Below are 16145 nucleotides of genomic sequence, written 5' to 3'. Positions count from 1 at the left end.
CCCGGCCCAGCTTATATCTCTTTTAAAAGTATATTAATATATCTCTTTCAAAGTATGATTATCTGTATGTTAGTAATAGGTGTTCCATGGTTTTTGAATAGAAATGGTATGTCTTTGTTTTATTCTAATATCTGTTCTGTTGATGCACAGGTTTTTATAGGAGTGTTTCTTTGTTTTTGTTTTTGAGACAGAGTCTCGCTCTGTCGGGGAGGCTGGGGTGCAGTGGCATGATCTTGGCTCACTGCAGTCTCTGCCCTCCCGGGTTCAAGCGATTCTCCTGCCTCAGCCTCCCGAGTAGCTGGGGCTACAGGAGCCTGCCACCACACCCGGCTAATTTTTGTATTTTTAGTAGAGATGGCGTTTCACCATATTGGCTAGGCTGGTCTCGAACTCTTGACCTTGTGATCCACCCGCCTCGGCCTCCCAAAGTGCTGGGATTACAGGCGTGAGCCACCGTGCCTGGCAGTTTTTATAGGAGTTTTAGCTACATTAGGTGTCTTCAGAAAATAGCCTATAATTGCTAGATAATTGTTTTGTGTTATAATTTATAAGTTGGAATGAAAATGTGTCAAAGTTCAATATACTTAAACAACTTTTGAGCAATGATTTGTCCTACGTAACAGTTTTCCAGATTATTTTACCTATTAACACTTACAGGATTAGCGTCAGGTTTCTCTAAAGGAAAAATATTCCTTAAATTATTTTCTTGCTTTTATTGTTTGAGGGTTAATGCTTGTTTCACATAATAATGTTAATTTTCACCCAGGCTGGAGTGCAGTGGCATGATCTCGGCTCACTGCAATCTCCGCCTCCTGAGTTCAAGCGATTCTCCTGCCTCAGCCTCCCAAGTAGTTGGGACTACAGGCACCCACCACCAGGCCCAGCTGATTTTTGTATTTTTAGTAGAGACAGGCTTTTGCCATGTTGATCAGACTGGTCTTGAAATCCTGACCTCAGATGATCCGCCCGCCTTGGCCTCCCAAAGTGCTGGGATTACAGGCATGAGCCACCGCATCTGGCCTTATTGTTTTTAAATGTACTTCACGTTGCTCTTTTTGTTGTTTTGAAAATATATAAAATTATTTTGCTTTATATTTACATAGTAGAAAATTCAAGTGGTACAAAAGCATATATAGGGCAAGGTCATCCCTGTCTCCCAGCCACCAGTTCTCCTCACCCGAGATAACCAGTTTTTTATGAGTATTTTGTATAATCCTTCTGGAGATTGCATTTACAGGTGATTATTCATATATTCTCTTTTTTCTTTTTCTTTTTTTTTTTTTTTACACAAATGGTAATATATCATACACAGTTGTGTACTTTGCTTTTTTTCACATAATACTATGTCTTGGGCATTATTCCTTACCAGAATAAGCTTTTTTCTTCTTTATACATGCATAGTATTCCATGTTACAGGGTCCCTACTAATCACTTTTTTGGTTGTTTCCAATAATTTGCTATTATATACAGCATTTAATTAATAGCCTTCATGAAGGCATGAATATTTGCATGCCTTAAAAAAATTTTTTTAGTTTAAAGGTAATATGTGTTTATGGTAAAAACTTAAAACACTTCAAATATTACCAAAAATAATACAGTGAAAAATAAATCCCCTAAAGTTCTAGTACCACTTCCCAAATGTAATACTTTCTTGTGATTATCAATTTGATATTTTTCTTTTTTTCCTTTTTAGAAAAATAAATGGTTGTGTGGTATCCCCACTATATATAGATATAAATCATAACTTATGAAGTTCCTCTTTGGTGGACATTTAGGATGTCTCCAGATTTTTTTTTTTTTTTTTTTTTTTTGGATACTACAGACAATGCTACAGTGAAAGCCTTGTAGGTATCTTTGCACACGTGGAGGTGTTTCTATCAGGTAGAGTCCTAAAAGTACAGTTGTTAGATCAAGGAACGTATACATTTTAAGTTTTGATTAGTTTTACCAATTGGCTCTCCAAAAAGGTAATACTGTTTGATACTTCCACCAGTAGATCCTTGCTAACTCTGGCTATTATCAAACTTGATTTTTAAAAAAAAAGTTTGCTAGTTTTGTAGGAGGAAATAAATCTTATTCCTATTTGAATTTCATTTATTATGACTGATTTTGAGAATTTGGCCATTTCTGTTTACTATGAATTTTCTTATTGATTTTTTTTTTTTTTTTTTTGAGACAGGGTCTCACTCTGGAGACCAGGCTGGAGTCCAGTAGCACATGGTTTACTGCAGCCTGGACCTCCTGGGTTTAAACAATCCTCCCACCTCAGCCTCCCGAGTAGCTGGGACCATAGGCACTCACCACCATGTCCAGCTAATTAAAAAAATTTTTTTTAGAGATAGAGTCTTGATCCTCTTGTAGTTCATGAGCTTGGTAATTAAGTGTTCGCATACCTGTGTGACATGTGCCACCCTGGAACCTTGTTGTAATGTTGGCACATTACCCATTTGACATGAAGGGAAGGGAAGAACAAAGAGAGATGGAGTCTCACTATGTTGCCTAGGCTGATGTCAAACTCATGGGCTCAAGGGATCCTTCCATCTCAGCCTCCCAAAGTGTTAGGGGATTACAGGCATGAGCCACCACACCTGGCCTGTTACTGACTTTTGAGTGTACTTTTTTATATCAAGAAATTAGTTGTGATCACATATGTTACAAATATTTTTTCTCATTTTGTCATTTTTTACCTTGTGCATGGTCTGTAAATATGCATAATTTGACCCTGGAGAGAGATGAGTAGAGGGTAGGGAGAGGTAAGGGTAAATTAGTGGAGGATCCAGATCAGTCAAGCTGCTAAACATTTTTTTTTTTCTGTAAGTGCTAAACACATTTTAAGTAAGAAAAATGATTAGCCAGGTGTGGTGGCTTGTGCCTACAGTAGTACCAGCTACTTGGAGGCTGAGATGGGAAGATCACTTGAGCCTGGGAGATCAAGGCTGCAGTGAACCATGATCATGATCAGGTCACTGCACTCCAGTCTGGGTGACAGAGTGAGACCCTGTCTCAAAAAAATAAAAAAGAAAATTGACGTGACAGAAACGATATAGTACTTTTATCTCCTTAGAGGAAAGAATATAAAAAAGACTGTATAATATTTAGTTGGTATGAAGTGTAATAACCATGCTGAAAATGTATTTGTTATATGTATTTTTCCCTCTAGAGGTTTTGTCAGCTATGATTAGTGTGCTGTTGGTGTATATACTTATGGGATTCCTCTTATATGAAGCTGTGCAAAGAACTATCCATATGAACTATGAAATAAATGGAGATATAATGCTCATCACCGCAGCTGTTGGAGTTGCAGTTAATGTAATGTAAGCTGTATTTTTTCACATTAATATTTTCAAGTACTGAGAACTCAGAGACTATTGCATATGCATTCAGTAATATTCAGTGATATTTTGATATTTTAAAAATGATATAGCTTATTAATTTTTCTGATAAATGAAACACTATGGACATTATAAATTCCTCATTAGTTTGCCCAGGTATATTGGAGATTGAGTCAAAATTATGAATTTAGGTAGGACAAAGTTTTTTGTTTTTAACTTTTAGAATACTTTTGTGTTAACTAGATTTTTTTTCTTAAGCTATCAATTTTTTTCCCTTAAAACTTTTTAGGGGAGAAACTTTTTAAAGTTTTAAGTTAGGCCACATACAGTGGTTCACACCTATAATCCCAACACTTTGGGAGGCCAAGGCGGGCAGATCACTTGGGCTCAGGAGTTCAAGACATCCTGGCTAACATAGTGAGACCTCATCTCTACTAAAAATAAAAATTAGCCTGGCACAGTGGCTCGTGCCTGTGGTCCCAGCTACTTGGGAGGCTGAAGTGGGAAGGTCACTTGAGCACAGGATATCAGGGCTGCATTGAGCTCTGATTGGGCCACTGCACTCCAGCCTGGGCAATAGAGCAAGACCCTGTCTCAAAAACAAACAAAAAATAATAAAGTTGAAGTTACAGATTTAATCATTTAGACTAGGGTCAGCAATTTTTTTCTGTAAAAGGCTAGATAGTAAATATTTTAAGCTTTGAGATGTATATATTCTCTTTCAAAGCTACTCAACACTGTTGTTATAAAACAAAAGCAGCCACACTTAGCATGTAAACAAATGAACATGGCTGTGTTCCAATAAAACTTTATGTACAAAAAAAAAAAAAAAAATCGGTGAGCCAAATTTGATCTACCAGCCACAGTTTACCAATCCCTGCCCTAGTGGCTTCTATTTATACTTAGAATGAAATCAAATTTTTATTGCAGCCTTGTTAATAAGACTCTGTGTACCTCTACAACTCATCTCCTAGCACTTTTGCTCACTTTGTTCTGGCCACAGTGGCTGTCTTTTTTTTTTTTCAAGTCCACGGAGCGCATTTTCATGTTAGGGCCTTTGCTCTGCTATTCTTCTGCCTAGAACACTCTTCTACCACTTGCTCCCTGACCTCCTTCAGGTATCTGCTCAGAGATAATCTGAGAGGCCTTCCCTTACCACTCTGCCTATCATACTCCATTCCCTTACAATGCTTTATGTTTCTCCAAAGCATTTCACATTGCCTGGCTGTACATTATGTATTTATTTGTTGGCTTCTCTGCCTTCTCTACTATAACATAAGCTCCATGGGGATAGGGATATGTCTGTGTTATCACTGTTTTGACCCCAGCACCTAGAACAGTACCTGATAAATAATAGTTGCTCCAAATTTATTAAATAAATGAGTTCCATGTTACCTCATTAGTGTCTGACTAGTAACAAATGTTTTTGTCAATATTAGGAAAAATAATAATGTTTTCTTTTATTTTTAACAGAATGGGGTTTCTGTTGAACCAGTCTGGTCACCATCACTCCCATTCCCACTCCCTGCCTTCAAATTCCCCTACCACAGGTTCTGGGTGTGAACGCAACCATGGGCAGGATAGCCTGGCAGTGAGAGCTGCATTTGTACATGCTTTGGGAGATTTGGTACAGAGTGTTGGTGTGCTAATAGCTGCATACATCATACGATTCAAGGTAATATGATTGGTAATTTTTCTATTTTAAAATGTATTTAATTTCAACATGAAAACTAAGGCTGATTGTCTTATCAGTATACTGGACATCAATGCCAGTTCTATTCATTTTACATTGATATAAGTTTACTTGACAGTCATTATAGTTCTTTTGTTAGCAGTAAACAAGATGATATCACATCACAGGGTAACTTATCTATATTTGGCTTTTGTAGTGCCTTCACTGGATAATTCAATTTTCTTATTTATTTATTTATTTATTTATTTTTGAGACAAAGTCTCAGTCTCTCGCCCAGGCTGGAGTACAGTGGCACTATCTTGGCTCACTGCAGCCTCTGCCTCCCAGGCTCAAGTGATTCTTGTGCCCCAGCCTCCCAAGTAGCTGGGATTACAGGTACACACCACCATGCCCAGCTAATTTTTATATTTTTAGTAGAGACAAGGTTTCGCCATGTTGGCCAGGCTGGTCTTGAATTCCTGGCCTCAAGTGATCCACCAACGTCAGCCTCCCATAGTGCTGAGATCACTAGCGTGAGCCACCATGCTTGCCCAGATAACTCAATTTTAAAACTCGTGATTGAATTGCTAGTAGTAAAATGTGCGCTGGACTAAAAATCCAGAGACCTGGGTGGGTTCTAGTCTTGGCTCTGCCATTAATGCTTTCACCTTGAGAGCAAATGCCTCAACTCTAAACTTGAGTTCCCTCTTCTTTATTGTAAGGGGCTTAGACTAGTGGCTGCTAAAACTTTTTCCAGAGCTGGGTGCAGTGGCTGTGCCTGTAATCCCAGCTGAGGCTGGAGGATCACTTGAGCCCAGGAGTTCAAGACCAGCCTGGGCAACATAGCAAGACTTTGTCTTTAAAAATACACACACACACACACACACACACACACACACACACGCAAAATTCTTTCCCGCTCTGATATTCTAGAAGATTTAGAGATGGCACAAGGAGCAATAGAACAAGTGATTACATTTCTGGAAATAGGTCCCATGAGGCAAGTAATGTAAATAGTCTAGGATAGAGTGAAGATGCTTTTCAATTACAATATCCAAGTTTTAAAGATATTCTATAATTCTGCTAAAGAAAATCAAGGAAGAAGGGACATATTCCTTGCTTTGCTTCGTAGTCTGTTTTATGTCTGTCTATATTTAATCATAAATTTTGATCTATTACCCTTTAGCCAGAATACAAGATTGCTGATCCCATCTGTACATACGTATTTTCATTACTTGTGGCTTTTACAACATTTCGAATCATATGGGATACAGTAGTTATAATACTAGAAGGTAAGATCTCACTAATATCCTCATTATGAGTTTATTACATCCCTAAAGCAGATTGGGAGTCAGGGGACATTCTGAATAGGAATTACATCTTTTACTTTCTACTAATACCTGTTAGGCTATATAACAGTACCTTACATGTATATAACATTTAAGAATCAATGCACTCTCCCATCTTTTACCCATTTGACACTTATAATAGCTAAGCAGAGTAGGTAAGGCAGATAATGTGGTAAATTATCCCTATTTACAAATAAGAAAATTGAGATTCAGAGGGATAACATACTTTGGTTAAGGTCATGTTGCTAATAAACTGTAGCACTAGGACAAAAATGCAATTCTAGATTATGTATTAATTCCTTAATTCCCACTTAACTTGTGACTTTGTTGTATTTACTGCTTCCTTCCCTTACTGATATTATGTGTAAGCATGAAAATAAAAGTTCTTAACAAAAGGTTTATCATCATTATATGTTCTTTTCTTTCCTTCTTTTTTCCTTTTTGTCTTAGCTTATCTGTTAATGAAGTATTCTGGTTTGATTGGCATTCCTTTTTAGTGAGAATGAGTATGTCTTTAAAGTATGCATTACCCTCTTGTATATATCTTACATTTTCAATAAAAATATATGTGTACATGGTTTATCTTAAAGTAGTAATGTTTTAAAGTATTTGTTTAAACTGAATTTAGCAAAGCCATTTGTTTTCTTTGAGAAATGTCTTATCAGTAATGTAAAAGTTCCTTTTTTCTAAAATAAATTTTACTTTTAAATTATATATTCCTAATAGGTGTGCCAAGCCATTTGAATGTAGACTATGTCAAAGAAGCCTTGATGAAAATAGAAGATGTATATTCAGTCGAAGATTTAAATATCTGGTCTCTCACTTCAGGAAAATCTACTGCCATAGTTCACATACAGCTAAGTATGTTGCTGGTAGTAAGTGGGCCTGGGGTTGGTGGACTTCTGCCTTTGAAACTAAACATCCCTGCTTATAATTATGTAGGAAGACTTTTCTGCTGAAAAGATTTGTTTTAAGACAAAAGCCTTGTCTTTAAAAAACAAAGGCTTTTGTTAAGAGCCTTAAACAAAAGGCTCTTTAAAAGGTAAGTTGCAGGTCAGTATTGATACCAGAACAATAATTTTCTGTCTCTTAGAGATATTACAAATTGATTTTAACCTTCAGATTAAAGGCATTAAGAATATTTCCCAGCCGACTCAGTGGCTCACGCCTGTAATCCTAGCACTTTGGGAGACTGAGGCGGGTGGATCACCTGAGGTCAGGAGTTCGAGACCAGCCTGGACAACATGGTGAAACCCCCGTCTCCACTAAAAATACAAAAATTAGCTAGACGTGGTGGTGCATGCCTGTAATCCCAGCTACTCGGGAGGTTGAGGCAGGAGAATTGCTTAAACTCATGCAGTGGAGGTTACAGTGAGCCGAGATCACGCCACCGCACTCCAGTCTGGGTGACAGAGCAAGACTCCATCTCAAAAAAAATAAAAAAGGATATTTCCTGGCCTGGCACGTTGGGTCATCCCTATAATCCCAACACTTTGGGAGGCCAAGGTGGGTGGATCACCAGAGGTCAGGAGTTCAAGACCAGCCCGGCCAACGTGATGAAACCCCATCTCTACTAAAAATACAAAAATTAGCTGGGCGTGGTGACATGTGCCTGTAATCCCAGCTACTTGGGAGGCTGAGGCAGGAGAATTGATTGCACCCAGGACACAGAGGCTGCAGTGAGCCAAGATGGCACCATTGTACTCCAGCCTGGGCAACAGGAGCGAAATTCCATCTCAAAAAAAAAAAAAGAAAAGAAAGAAAGAATGTTTCCCATGCTCTTTTCTACATAGGAAAAGCTAGATTCTTTTTTTTTTTTTCCCGAGACAGAGTTTCACTGTTGTTGCCCAGGCTAGAGTGCAATGGCACAATCTCTGCTCACTGCAACCTCTGCCTCCCAAGTTCAAGTGGTTCTCCTGCCTCAGCCTCTCAAGTAGCTGAGATTACAGGGATACACCACCATGCCTGGCTAATTTTGTACTTTTAGTAGAGACAGGGTTTCTCCATGTTGGTCAGGCTGGTCTTGAACTCCCGGCCTCAGGTGATCGGCCCGCCTCAGCCTCCCAAAGTGCTAGGATTACAGGCGTGAGCCACCGCACCCGGCGGAAAAGCTAGATTCTTAACGTTTTTATTTCTTCGAGTCATTTCACAGATTCATGCTATTGATGCTTTTTAAATCAAAATAATACATGCATGAGGTTTTACTTTTAATGTGCATAAGATCTTTTAATGACAGGATTGTAATTGATGTCTGGTATTCTTTCTCTACGTGAGAGTAGACTGGAGAAGTTAGAATAATGAGAAGCCATTAAGGATGTGTAAATTGACATACTTATCTAACAGAATAGCTTAGAGGGGATAGAAATCAGACTAATTAAAATATATTCCCAGTATGTTTCAGTTGTTTTTTTCCCTGTATCTTATTCAAGATGTAACTGTACAATGGATAGTAATGATACTTTCTTGACATTGCAGTTCCTGGAAGTTCATCTAAATGGGAGGAAGTACAGTCCAAAGCAAACCATTTATTATTGAACACATTTGGCATGTATAGATGTACTATTCAGCTTCAGAGTTACAGGCAAGAAGTGGACAGAACTTGTGCAAATTGTCAGAGTTCTAGTCCCTAATTTTATACATTTTGGGGACTCCTGCCTTATTTATCCTGCAGTCACAGACTTGAGAGCAATAAATGCAAACCTAAATGAGAAAATGGAATCCCTGACAGCTGTGTCCATATCAAGCATCAGTCTCTCAAACAGTCACCCCAGCCTGACAGTGCTACTCTCTGTTTAATGGTAAAAGGAGACTTTGCCATAATTTTCAGATGAAGATGTTTCCCAAACACTGTTTACAGAATGAGACGTGACTCTACAGATACCTCATAGAAGACAATCCAAGATCATACTTCATTAATTTGACAGAGTACATATCTTAAAGGAAGCATCAAGAATTCAATATTTGCATTTAAAAATACTTTTTAAGTCCATTTTATATTAAGCCAGTGCTGGAAAACTGAATTTTTTTATTATGTACAATAATCTCGACACCCAGCTTCTGGAATTGCTGCTTTCTTTTTACAGAAATCACTACCCAACATATTTCAGAAAGTACTAGTAGTTATCCCAAAAGTGGAATAAGCATGTATTCTAAGTGTTTCAGAAATGTTTTATTTCACAAATAAGTTTTAATGTTATTGTTATGGTTATACTTTATAAACAACCTTTTCCAGATGCTACAGGGTTTTGAACCTCAAAGTTAACATTTTTGATTATTTGTAATCTTAGAACCAAATCTTCACTTATTGTGGTCGCTGTTATTAAATGATTTAGGAAATACTTTCAATATTATTCTGAATGGCTGAAGTTAGTCTTAAACTTAAATTACTATATAATGATTTAAAACAAAATAAAGGAGCAAGGATGGCTGTTGGAGTTTCAGGTTTATGTCTTCCCGACATCACTTTTATCATTCATGGAATTGTCTTAAAAAGGCAAGAGACTGCAAAATGTAAACAGTAATCTTCTGTCCCTTTAAGAACTGCCAACAATTTGTACAAAAAGTGTGGTACGTTGGTTCCTGCCTCCACACCAGGTCATCTGTGTGTGCCTTTCAGGGTAAACGCTAGAGGGTTCAGTTTATAATTCCCACCTTTCACATACAGTTTCACAACATTACTCCAGAGAGAATTTTATGTTTTATGATGTGGGTTATGTTTTATTATATATTTAATGTTTTATGATATGGGTTAGGATTCTCCGTGGACTCCAGAAACCCTAAAATACAATTTTGAGGTCTTCCAATAATACCATAGCAGAAATGTCCAAGGGGTTGGGGGGAAGACATTACTTTGAGAAAACAGAAATGTAAAGGATTTTTGACCTTATGTATGTGTGTGTTTTTGTTTTTGTTTTTGAGACAGAGTCTCACTCTGTCACCCAGGCTGGAGTGCAGTGGTGTGACCTCTGCTCACTGCAACCTCTGCCTCCTGGGTTCCAGTGGTTCTTCTGCCTCAGCCTCCCAACTAGCTGGGACTACAGGTACACCACACCCAGCTAATTTTTTTGTATTTTTAGTAGAGACGGGGTTTCGCCATGTTGGCCTGTCTGGTCTCAAACTCCTGACCTCAGGTCCTCAGGTGATCCGCCTGCCTCGGCCTTCCAGAGTGCTGGGATTACAGCATGAGTCACCATGCCTGGCCTGTATGTGTGTGTTTTGAAGCACTAGATAGGGATGGACATTAAATCTGTGTTGCAGGGAAACTAAACATAGAGGTTTCCAAACTGAAGGCAACCTGATTGTAAATGCCTCTGTTAAAGAAGGAGCTTAACTGTTCATCTTTCATTTTGCAACCATTGGTTTTAAGATTATCTTTTATGTACATTTGGAGTCCCTTTTCAACAGTGACAGTTTCTTACACCAAAAATGGATATGGTTCTTGGGCTCCTTTAAGAATCAGAGTAGGGTAACAATGTACCAGGCAAATTGTGAGTTGAAATTCTAGATAAGGATGCAGATGACTTATAATATAAATGAAGAATAGGAAACATTTTATCTTCTTACCAAGTACCTTACTATAAGCAAACCTAAGATAAGAAAACCCAGATTTACCTATAAGATTGTTGGGAGTTAACGGTGTCAATAAAAGGATTGATGGTCCCTCTAATGAAACCCAGTAGATGTTTGTTGAACTGAACTGAAAATTTATGTGGCCAGACACAATGGCTCATGCCTGTAATCTCAGCATTTGGGGAGGCAAAGGTGGGAGTATCACTTGAGGCCAAGAGTTCACAACCAACATGGTCTTTTGTGGAGACCCTGTCTCTATAAAAATATAAAAATTAGCCAGGCGTCATGCATACCTATAGTATCAACTACTTGTAAAGCTGTGGCAGAAGTGCTTGAGCCCGGAAGGTTGAGGCTGCAGTGAGCCATGTCCACATCATTGCATTCCAGCCTGAGTAACAAAATGAGACCCTATCTCAAAAAAAAAAGGAAAAGAAAATGTACATGATGGGATTCCTATTGGAAAGTCATTTAAAATAATGACTTGAATTTCTCAGAAATTTCAGGAGCATATAAACTATTTAAATCAAAATATTCTTACATATAGAAACCAAGTAAGAATAAATGAGAGATATTTCAGTGGACATCTGGACATATTTATGAACTTTTGAGTATCTAGCAAGTAGAAAGGAAAAAATATTCATCATACTCTAATCTTTTTTTATATCTATTGAGCTTCTTATAAACTTTTCTTTATCTTATAAAGGCATATCTCGCTTTTTATATCGACCTGTTCCTTAAAAATGTATTTGATAAAACAGGCTAAAATTCATTTGAGTATTGAAAAGAATTTTTTTTTTTTAATTTTTTAAGATGCTATCTCACTGTCATCCAGGCTGGAGTGCAGTGGCACAATTCGGCTCACTGCAGCCTCTGCCTCCTGAGCTCAAGCGATCCTCCCATCTCAGCCTCCCAAGTAGCTGGGACCACAGGCATGCAGCACCACACCCAGCTAATTTTTTGTATTTTTGGTAGACACAGTGTTTCACCTTGTTGCCCAGGCTGGTCTTGAACTCCTGAGCTCAAGTGATCTGCCTGCCTTGGCCTGCCAAAGTGCTGGGATTGTAGGCATGAACCACTGTGCCCAGCCAAAAATAATCCTTTTGTAAAATACAGAAACACTGCAAACCTTTGTAAGTCTTTTTTTTTTTTTTTTAATGAGATGGGGTCTCCTTATGTTGCCCAGGCTGGTGTTGAACTCCTGGGCTCAAAGAAATCCTCCCATCTTGGGCTCCCAAAGTGCTGGGATTACAGGGTGTGAGCCACTGCACCCGGCCAAAAGTTTAAGATTTAAACTTTAGTAAATCTTAACTATTGTGTTCTGCTTAAAGTGAGGTACACATAAAGTTTCCTGTGCTTTGTTTTTGTAGCAAGAACTACCTAGTTTGTATCTGTACCTTACTGAGTCTATGAGATTTGAGAATTTGATTTCACTTTTTGTAACTTAACAAAACCCACAGAAAAGGACGTTAAAAGCAGATAGGACCAAGGACTGAATGACTTCTGACAAAAAGCGTTTGGTCTACCCTTCATTTGTTGAGCTACAACCATTCATTACACTTCTCAGCTGAGCTCTCAACGAGCTCTATGCCCTGTGAAAAGCAGTGACTAAGTTGGATGAACACATAGCATTGTTAATTTTGCACTGGGAAAACAGATTACGACAGGGCCACAGACCACAATATAAAAACTTGGCAGTTCTTTGGTGTGACATATTTTAATTAATATTTGCAAATAATCAGAGTTACTTGTGTACATAAACCTGTGTTTTACAACTATGGCCAGATGCAGCCTTTTGATCTGTTTCAGGAAAAGATCTATTATTCCACTAACAAATATGCTGCCTTAGAAACGTAATGGGAGTGTAATTGAAGAAAGCATATCTCAGAAGGTTTTGATATGCAGAACTGGAAGCTATTGTAATTCCTACATACGTTTCCATTAGCTATGCCTTATGTAATGTGAGTGCAGATTTTTACAACTTAAGAGTTCCATCAGTGTTTTTTGCAACATCACCGGTTTTCTTATTTTACTGTTTTCTTTTCAACTTTGGGTGCTTTATTTCCATTCTCTAAAACCAAGTTTCTTGCTCTTGTGAGACTTAGTGTTCCTCTTGAACCCAGGTGTCCCACCTGACAGTGTTTGTCTTTGGTAGACTTTCCAGAATAGACATAATCAAGATCAGACACATGAGCTTCTCTCTCATTTTAATGTGAGGAAAATCATCTTTCAGAGACAAGGCACCACTTAGAAATGTATTTCCAGGTAGGAAAGAACCTTTTTAAAATGGCTGGTTGTTTCTGATCCAGATTTCTCTGCATGCTGGACTTCGTAGAGTAAGTGTGGTAGACAAAGAGACTACACTGCGCAACCACCAGTGAATATCATTGCTAAGAAGACTCTGCGTCATGTTTCTCAAAACAGCCATTCTCACAGCTTTTGTAGAATTAATCATTTGATTCTGAAACAAGCAGTTAGCTAAATCTGTTTTCCTTTTATGCATATATGTTATTGGTTCAACATAATATGGTGTTCTTACAGAATATGAGCCCCTTTGAAATAAGGTTTTAGGCAGTTTTGCTGTCGGCTCTGATTTGTATATAGCAAATTTAAAGTTACAGAGTGTTTCCTAGATATAAGATTAGTTCATTTGGTTCAGTTTGTCTTTGAACCAAGCCAAGCTCATGAGCCAGTTGGTTATTAGTCATAAATGAACACACATCACTATATGCTATGTTGAGGGGAGGCAAGTCTGATCTCCAAATAATTGATAAAGCTCAATATCTCTGTAGCCAAAATACAGTTTGCAAAACCTAACTCCAGATGTGTCGTGTGAATCTTGACAGCCAGGGCTTGAGATTTGTTTTACTGATTGCCAATCAGGTATACTATTTGTGATGTTCGTGGGAGCATGCAAATTAGAAGACAGTGTTGTGGGAGTTCCTCAGTATTGAATTACATGTGTGCACTCGGGCCCACCCGTCATTGAATTCTCGCTTATAAAGGGTTTAACCTACTCTTCCAATCACTGAGGACCAATTTGATTTCTGATAAGACTGGAAAACATTTATGAAGACTTTCCCAGTTAAATCTATGACAGTGTCCATTTAAATAGTGTAATTTAGTATATTCTCAAATAACTGCAACACAAAATTGAAATGTGCCAGTATGTCATCTTTCTACCTGGAAGATACTGTATATTTGGAAAGTTTATGCTTCTCTCAATAAATACATGTTATTAAATAAGCCATATCACAGTTTAAGAAATTGTATATACTTTATCATATGCCCTTTCAGAAACCAGGTATTTTGCATATAATTGATTTTAGAAAGATTTTGAAGCTGGGGTTTGTCCATGTTAATTAAGATCAAAGTATATATATATATATATATGTACTGTATTTGCAACTTACAAATTGTAATTTCCTATACATTTATTAAAGTGTTGTTTTGCCATGTGGTTTATTAAATAAAAATGTACAGTCCCTTAAATATCTGTTCTTTTTATTAAGTAATATTACTAGGCCTAAAAACATTGTTCTTAAAAACAAAAGAAAATCTATTATAACCTATCTAGTTTTATTATGTCATTTTATGATGCCCTGTTATATGTTTAAGAAATAAAACTGAAAAAAATCTTCTAGATAGTATGGAAAGATTTATTAAAAGAACCTTTCTCTTTTGGTGTCAGTCACATGCAGTGACCTTACAGTCCCATCAACAGTGGCTGAAAGGAAGAAGCCACTACAAAATAGACTGGTGAGGACCAGGAAGTCTGAGAGTAAGAGCCTGCTGACTCTCCAATCATGTGGACCAGTCCGCACTATACCTCCCAAGCCAAATCTGGCCTGCAAGCCTGTTTTATTTGCCCCGACAACTAAGAATGATTTTTACATCTATTAGAAATAAATCACTGCGTGCAGTGGCTCACACCTGTAATCCTAACATTTCAGGAGGCCAAGACAGGTGGATTGCTTGAATCCAGGAGTTCAAGACCAGCCTTGGCAACATGGTGAAACCTCATGTCTACAAAAAATACAAAAATTAACTGGGCATGGTGGCATGTGCCTGTGATCCCAGCTATTCAGGAAGCTGAGAGATAGGAGGATCGCTTGATCTCAGGAGGTCTAGGCTACACTGAGCTGTGATGGTGCCACTGCTCTCTAGTCTGAGTGACAGACCCTGTCCCCTACCAAAAAAAAAAAACAAAAAAAAACAGTAGAGTAATATTTCATAGCATGTGAAAATTATATGGATTTTAAGTGAATTTCTGTGTCCATAAAGCGTTGCTGGAACACAGCACACTAATTTAGTTATGTATTGTCTATGACTGCTTCCATGCTACTGTGGAGAGTTGCATAGTGACATAAAATATTTACTATCTGACCCTTTATAGGAAACGTTTACCAACCCCTGGTGTAGACTGTTTTAAGACTATAACAAGCTGGATGCAGTGGCTCATGCCTGTAATCCCAGCACTTTGGGAGGCCGGAGTGGGCACTTGAGGTCAGGAGTTTGAGACCAGCCTGGCCAACATGGTGAAACCCCATCTCTACTAAAAATGCAAAAATTAGCTTGGCATGGTGGCAGGTGCCTGTAGTCCCAGCTACTTAGAAGGCTGAAGTGGAAGAATTACTTGAACCCAGAAGGTGGAGGTTGCAGCAAGCCAAGCAACAGAGTGAGACTCCATCTCACAAAAAAAAAAAAAAAAAAAAAAAACTATAACAGCATATATGGATGCAGTGAAGTCTCCTAGAACCTGCTTGCAAGTTTTTGTGACTCGTAAATCTGAAGCCACCTGAGTCACCAAAGGTTCTTTCATACCTTTACCTTTTTTCTCTTTTTAATCTTCCTTTGGGTTTGGGGCAGAGTATAAGAAAAGAGTAGCAAGATATCAAATATTATTCATGTGCAATATGCTGTAACATCACTAGCAGAGCACTTTCTTACTAGAACACCGTGATCAGCAGGATCATTTAAGTATTCTTTTTTTTTTTTTTTGAGGCGGAGTCTTGCTCAGTTGCCCAGGCTGGAGTGCAGTGGCGCGATCCCGGCTCACTGCAAGCTCCGACCCCCCGGGTTCACGCCATTCTCCTGCCTCAGCCTCCCAAGTAGCTGGGACTACAGGCGCCCGCCGCCATGCCCGGCTAATTTTTTGCGTTTTTAGTAGAGACAGGGTTTCACCATGTTAACCAGGATGGTCTCGATCTCCTGACCTCGTGATCC

At 38.3% G+C, this 16145-nt stretch overlaps 1 protein-coding gene across 1 annotated transcript in view; it reads left to right on the top strand.

Moving 5' to 3' along the window:
• SLC30A4 (solute carrier family 30 (zinc transporter), member 4) overlaps window positions 1-11663 on the top strand; it is a 44247-nt gene extending 32584 nt beyond the window's left edge. The window contains exons 3-7 of the mRNA XM_011992107.1: window positions 3161-3314; window positions 4806-5007; window positions 6191-6296; window positions 7080-7214; window positions 8829-11663. Coding sequence (XP_011847497.1) covers window positions 3161-3314; window positions 4806-5007; window positions 6191-6296; window positions 7080-7214; window positions 8829-8983 — 752 coding nt within the window. The 3' untranslated portion in view covers window positions 8984-11663. The remainder of the gene's footprint in view (window positions 1-3160; window positions 3315-4805; window positions 5008-6190; window positions 6297-7079; window positions 7215-8828) is intronic.
• Window positions 11664-16145: the final 4482 nt, after the last annotated feature.

This window comes from Mandrillus leucophaeus, unplaced genomic scaffold, assembly GCF_000951045.1.
Source record: "Mandrillus leucophaeus isolate KB7577 unplaced genomic scaffold, Mleu.le_1.0 Scaffold402, whole genome shotgun sequence".
NCBI classification, from domain to species: domain Eukaryota; kingdom Metazoa; phylum Chordata; class Mammalia; order Primates; family Cercopithecidae; genus Mandrillus; species Mandrillus leucophaeus.
Note: the sequence above shows the minus strand (reverse complement) of the source record. Positions and strands in the feature narration are given on the sequence as shown.